The 7,374-nt window shown below is 35.2% G+C and overlaps 1 protein-coding gene across 1 annotated transcript in view; it reads right to left on the reverse strand.

Annotated features, from left to right (window-relative positions):
• SLC4A10 (solute carrier family 4 member 10) overlaps positions 1 to 7,058 on the reverse strand; it is an 88,458-nt gene extending 81,400 nt beyond the window's left edge. The window contains exon 1 of the mRNA XM_058188317.1: positions 6,904 to 7,058. Coding sequence (XP_058044300.1) covers positions 6,904 to 6,934 — 31 coding nt within the window. The 5' untranslated portion in view covers positions 6,935 to 7,058. The remainder of the gene's footprint in view (positions 1 to 6,903) is intronic.
• Between the last annotated feature and the right edge of the window lie 316 nt (positions 7,059 to 7,374).

Below are 7,374 nucleotides of genomic sequence, written 5' to 3' on the forward strand. Positions count from 1 at the left end.
AATTCCCTAAGTCTGCACTACTATTAATCTTCTCATCATTCCTACCACCCATCTCCTTCCACTTATGACTGTATGACTGTAAGTTTATTGCTTGTATTGCTTAAGATTTATATTGATATTGATTGTTTCCTGATTGCTTATTTGTATCCTATGACTATCATTAAGTATTGTACCTTATGATTCTTGATGAACGTATCTTTTCTTTTATGTACACTGAGAGCATATGCACCAAGACAAATTCCTTGTGCGCCCAATCACACTTGGCCAATAAAAAAAAAATCTAATCTATTCTGTTCTGTTCTGTTCTGTTCTATACTACTATTCTCTTCTCTTCTCTTCTCTTCTCTTCTCTTCTGTTCTGTTCTGTTCTGTTCTGTTCTATTGAGTCTCAAGAGCATATGTATATCAGGTCACATCAGGAAAAAAAATCTAATCCAATAGTATAGTTTGTGTCTGTTTAAGAAAAGTCTATGCAGAATGGCATCATATAGTCCTATTTCTATTTCATCCATAGCCACCCAAATAGCTCTCTGAAATGAATTAGCAAAGTAATATAAGTTTTTCCCAGCATTTAATGCCAACAATGTATACAGTCTCTTATTTTTTTTAAAAAAAGCTTCTGGAGTGGATAGGTAGGTAGGTAGACAGAATAATTAATTTTTAAAAACAGCCAAAATTTATATTAATACTTTAATAAATATAATCTATCCTTGACCAAGATTGATGCCTACCGAAATAATACGTATATCCTTTCAGTGAAGGATTTGTGCCCGTCTCCAGGTATCAGTAAGCCGATAGATGTGTGATAATGCCCATAGCTTCTTGAGCATTAAATACTAAAATGCTCATCTTTTATTCTTAAGAACAGGCATTAGTATTCTTGCATCAACATTTAAATCTCCAATAATAGAGAATATATGTAACTCAGGGTTGAAATGAAGGGTTCTATCTTGGTGCTCTCTGAGCTTGGTTGTCTTCTTGCAAACATTTCATCATCATATCAGTGATGATGTTACCTATTCTGGGTAATGAAATGTCTGTAAGAAAACAATCAAGCTCAGACAACACCAGGAAGCCCCTCATTTAAAGCTCCTTGCAAGATTAGATTTTCCTATCCAAATTTCTCCAAACATTTTTATAAAACCCATTTGATTTTGATTTGGGATATAAATGGGGGCTAATATTAAACTTCTATTATCCAATTTTCCCTTGAGAATAAGATAAATCTCCATCCTTATCTTTTTGGATCTTTTTTTATTTTCAATTCTATATTGGTCTCTAATTAAAATGGCCACTCTCCGGATTCATTAGCACTTTCAGCAAAAAAAAAAAAAAGCTTTTCCAAATTGCTTTTCTTGAAACAATCCTAACTTGTATGTTTCCCATAACATCACTATTGATACACTAAAGGATATTATATATTTATAGATATTCTCTTCTATTGGATCTTATATATTGGCTAATTCTAGTTCTTTTTAATCAAATCTCCCATTCCCCTAACATTTAAAGTTACTATTGTATTTTACATTCAGTCGTTTCTGCTTTATATTTCTCCAGTGTACATTTTGCTTTCCTAAATAAGGCATTGCAATAACAGCTACAAAGACATTGCAACAGCAAGCAGATAGTTTGATTAAGTTGGAGTAGATTTCAGAGAAACCATTTAATTTAATGGTCCCCTTTCACCTGAACCCTCTCGTCTCCGTTCCATTGCCCCAATTCCCATCTAATCTCTCCCAGGAAATATTGCCCTCCCTGACCCTCTTGATTGGATGTGAAAAGTACATGGCTGTACACCGCCCTGAGTCCTTAGGGAGATAGGGCGGTATAAAAATACGAATAAATAAATAAATAAATAAATAAATAAAAGTCTCAAAGGGGGGTTGAAGAGTCCTCTTTTCAGTCTAAAATGGAGCACTGGCAGCAGGGAGGGAGGAGAGGTTATGCAGTACTTAATTCATATTGCCCCCATGTCCCAGTTAGGCTTGGGTCTTTTAAGTATCTACTGTATAAAATAGGTTGTTTTATATCTATCCTATTATTCCTTAACTATTCTCAGACACTTATTCTAACCTTTAACATTTTTTTCCTTCCTTTCCCTTCTTTTTTTTTTTTTAATCATAAAGTCTAATTCTTTACAATGTTCTTCAAGTCCATTTATCTTCTCAGGGAAAGTCAGCCATTCTCCAAGTATACAAATTCATCTTCTGATAATTATTCATGGGGCTGTCAAAACTCTGTTCACTTTGGAAAGAGTAGAAGTAATCTCCTTTTCCTGAAGTTTAATTTATTCCTTGCTTTATAAACCACTTCAGTGCAAAGTTTGAAATCTCTCCTTCCTTGTAAAGTAGCTGGATTTTCATCCGGGAAAAGATATGTAGTTTCTTCCCCTCTGTTTTATTTTCTCAAGCTAATGAGCCTTTTATAAATCTTATCTCTGACCCAAGATTAAGACATCTTATAATAACATCTTGTGGGGTTTGCATTCTGGTGAGCCTAGGTCTGTAAATTCCAAGGGCATGCTTCACATCTTTCTCAGTAAGTTATATTTCTGGCACAATAATTTTTAGAATAAGGTATCCTAATAAGTCAATCTTATCTGCATTCTCCCATATGCCTCTAATCCTTAAATTGTTTCTTCTGTTTCTGTGCTGAACATCTGCCAAGTCCAATTTCATGTTCATCGAAACTTTTTAAAATGATGCTAATATCACTCTAATTTTTATAGCAGTGTATTGAGCCTTGCTAGCTATCTGATCAATCTCTGAAATCTGATTAGTCAAATCTTTGAATTGCTTTTTAATATGGTTAGACATGCTTTCAAAGTCTTTGCAAAGTGCAGTTGTTCATTTATCCCATTCTAATTTTAATTGAATGGTTGGTTGGTTGATATTTTCTATTTCTAAATCGCCCATCTCCCTCAAAGTGGGAGTCTGAATGGTATATAATAAAAAATTGAAATATAGAACAGTATATAAAACATTAAAACAGTAAAGTTAAAATGTCAGTTAAAAAATATAACTCCTTCTGGAAAGTAAGATGGGATATAAATGTATTAACATTAAATTGTTTAAACAGCCAAGGAAATTACAGCAAAAAAAAAAAAAGATCAGTAACATTTTTCTTTTAAAGAATTGCAGCCTACATGCATTTTAGCAGGGATTCCACTAAGAATATTTTGTGCCTTTGAAGGATATTCAGTGGGGATACTTGAGCAATACTAGGCAATAGCTACTTGGAAGTAAACTAGAGAGGCCAAGACCTTGATATAATCTGACTCAGTCCTGCTGGTGGAAGGTCTACGAACTCAACATTGCAACTGTAAGCTGCAACTACTGTCAGGCCTGGAAGCCATATTACATTGGTGTCTTCAGGATCCAGGCCTGCCACAATCCTACCGTGGGAAGTTAGGAGGGGGGATTGCATGAGTGAAGTAGAATTAGCCATAACAAAATTGTACAGAGGAGTTCAAGGCCATGGTGTCTGACAGCTGTGCAGAGAAGGAAGTGGAAGTTTTCTTTTGTTCGTGAAAGAACTGATTGGAGCAGTGGTGGACATATGGGAGAAATGGGCAATGTTGACTCTCCAAAATCTCAACTAGTTAAGAACAGCAGCTTTGTAACTCAGTACTGCTATCTAAGCTAAAGTTGCTAAATTGCAGATGTGAACAAACTCACATACTGTATGCACAGAAGATCTGATTCTTGCAGAATCAAAATCATATATCTAAGGTTGCTTCACGGTGTAAATCCAAGATGTATTTATTTTTTTGATCTATTTAATTATATTTGTAGCCTTCCCCCATCCTGTCTGATTCTGGGTGGGGTACAAAAAAGTAAACAATAAGACATCACAACCCAGTAGAAAGACTTAAAATCTTTAAAAACCATGTAAACATAAAGAGTCTAGGTGCCCAATAAATTAAAGCACAAAGCTGTTACTCATGAAAAACAAACAGGATTGGGGCTGCCAATATTCCAGAAAAAATTATTCTTCCACCTCAAGGACACTGCAGAGAAAGCTTGTTGCCTAATCTAGACAACTGTGCACTTTGTGAAGGGAAGGGACAGTCCCACAACAGGCCCTCTCTCAATGGCCAGACTGGATAAGCAGATTCAATTTTGGCAAGTTATACCTGAAATATCCTGGTGCTACATCATAAAGGGCTTTAAAAAAATGATAACCAGAATTAACACTTGGACTCAGAAGCCAAAATGGTAGCCAATAAAGCCGCTTCAGAATGGGTGTTACTTACAGGAATTTATATTTACAGGGTGTTATGGCTGTGTGTACCACCTGTAGCTTCCCAGTCACCTCTAAAGGCAACCCTATGTAGAGCACCTTATAGTAGTCTGAGTGAGTGGTAATCAGGGAGTCTTGTCCAGGTAGAGATGTAACTGGTACACTCGCTAAAGCTGGGTGAAGTCTTTCCTAGTCACTGTTAGATTAGCAAATTAATTTTTAGCAGAATTTCATCTGTGCTTATTTTGCTCTTATTTTGTCCTGTTCAGATCTTCATAGTCTCTAGATACCAGTCTTTTCTTCCAGTCCTTTAGAATCAATGGACTTTTGGGTAATTCTCTCAGCCAGCTAGTCAAGATAAGACTGTCTGTGTTTATATAATGGTTCAGTCTTGCATGAGAATCATTGGTTCCCACGTTGCCTGTTTCAACCCTAACTCATATCACTATCTGATTAGTATTAGTATGATTTGATTGCTTATTTGTACCCTATGACTATCGTTAAGTGTTGTACCTTATGATTCTTGATGAATGTATCTTGTCTTTTTATGTACACTGAGAGCATAAGCACCAACGACAAATTCCTTGGTCAATAAAGAATTCTGTTCTGTTCTGTTCTGTTCTGTTCTGTTCTGTTCTGTTCTGTTCGGGTCTATTCTATTCTATTCTATTCTATTCTATTCTATTCTATTCTCACCTCATCTCATCTCATCTCATCTCTTATTTTTTTTTGTTCCCCACTTAAATAAAAATGATTTTTAATAAAAATGAAGGTCTGATTCCTTAACATGAAAATCACCATGATCTAATAATAGAATTATTCAAAACAGAAATTGGACCTCATATGGAGATAGACTTCTAACCAGCCATGGTTAAGTCTCACTTATCATAGTGTGAGAAATCTCTTCTAACAGCTTTGCAGATAAATTTTGTCAAGTAATATTTCATTTTATAACAAATGTTTATTGATCAAAATGGAAGTTATATTTAACTGTTAATTTATTTTATCAGTTTATATTACTGGTTGCATTCCTATATTCGCTTACCTAGAAGTAAGTCCCATTGACCTCAATGAAACTCACTTCTCAATTAGGATGTTAAAGGAATCTTTCACTGATTTATTTTGAAACAAAATGGTATCATCCGGCAAAACAAAATATGTCCACCTAATGTATACCTTATATCGTTCCTAACTAAAAAAAAATATCAAATAAAAATGAGGACAGTTTGGAAAAAAATGTATAAAAAAAAGTGAAAGAAGAACAAAACAATAACCGAGAAATTGTATACATACAAAAATCCTCCTAGGTATCAGAGATAGATAAAAATATTAGAGGCAAGATTACTTTACAGCAGGGGTGTCAAAATTGATTTCATTGAGGACCACATCAGTGTTGTGTTTGACCTTGAGGGGCCTGGGTGTGTCCAGGGTGGGAGTGGCCAGCTCGACGTCACTCATGTCGGGGGTCTGTGGTGGCCTGAGCGCTCTGCCAGTGAAAAAGGGTTCCAGAGTTCTGTTTTCGGCTGCAACGGCCTCTGGCAACCTTCTGCCAGCAAAAACAAAGCTCAGGAGGGCCACCTGCAGCCCTTTCGAGTTCTGTTTTCACTGGCAGAGGCACTGCAGGGCAGAGGCACCAGTTCTTTGCTGTTTTCAGGGTGGCCCCACGGGCAAGATCTAACCACCCCGCAGGCCAGATCCAGCCCGTGAGCCTTGAGTTTGACATCCCTGCTTTACAGGAATATTTGATGTTATGGAAATATTTGCAGATATTTTTTTTTACTGTCAGAAAATAATAATTTCCAGAAAAACTGATGGAGAGAGCTAATAGTCTGCTTAGAGTCATGGAATAGATTTGGCTGAGCTGTAAAAAAATCTTAATTCTGAATACACTTTTTATTTTTTGAAGAACTTTTTCCTATTAAATAACAAAAGCAACCTAGAAAACATAAGCTTCGTATTTCTTTCATTACAATTGAACAATTAACGATAGTTTTAAGTGCAAATTTCAGGTTTTCAAACTAATTAGGTACTACTAATATTTCAGCAATTTATGGAGTATACAGGAATGCATTCATAGCACCGTTACTGTTACTTGTAGAAAACATTTCCTTTTGGACATTTCAATTGTTTTTCATTAATTTAAAATATCACCATCATAAGTTTGGAAAATTCTATTATTTTATTTCTTTACAGCAGACAAATATTAACACGCAAACACACATGTCAATTAGTGTGGTTTATTTTGAGCCTTATTAACGAAGCTTTATGTAGCTGAGTACAAAACTGGGTCATTCTGCAGCATCCCATCTGATTCCCTTACTATTATTAGTAATTACTTACTATTACTTACTATTATAGCCCCTTATTATTCTGGTAAATGGTATATTTCTTTCAAGGACAACCTCATCCAAACACAACTTTTCTGTTCATTGTTATTGCTCTAAATCCACAAGAAATAGCTTCTTGCCTTGGAGAAAATAATGTAAAATGCAACATCAGTGCTATCTATGTATTATATAAAACATGCTACAAATGCATGCAATAATGTTGGAACCTTTAATCTAAAGTTTTTCAAAGTTTGCTATCTCACCCTAACATGCTGAGAGAGATTTCTGAGCGGGTAAGATAAGATTAAAAGGTTAAATAAATAAAACAACTCACCTGCGATTTCTTCTAAAGAATTTGCTCTCATGTCTAGTAAGACTGTGCCGTTAAGGATACAACTTCTCACTTCAAACAAGCTATGAAGTGATAAAGTAGCAACATATGGTTTACTCCACCTCTCCCCACCATCTTCAACATCTTCTTCAAACTTCAACCACCTAGGTAAAAAAAACATTTTAGTCAGATCTCCTCAGCTAAAGAATAAGTATGCAGTATGACAACCACACATAGAAAACAATCCACAAATAGTAGGTAGTATATAGTATGGGAGGAGATATGAGAGAAAAAGGGAATTGCCAAAACCATCTTTCGAGGTTTTCAGTTTCTGGGATCAGATAGCCTACTATGAAGAGGAGATTATCACTAATCCATCTTTGTTTCTGAATTTTTGACTCAGTCTGTATTAGGAAAATTATACTGCTATAATGTTATGAATTCTATATTACAAGGATTTCCAAGATTGTATAT

This window comes from Ahaetulla prasina, chromosome 1 (assembly GCF_028640845.1).
Source record: "Ahaetulla prasina isolate Xishuangbanna chromosome 1, ASM2864084v1, whole genome shotgun sequence".
NCBI lineage: Eukaryota > Metazoa > Chordata > Lepidosauria > Squamata > Colubridae > Ahaetulla > Ahaetulla prasina.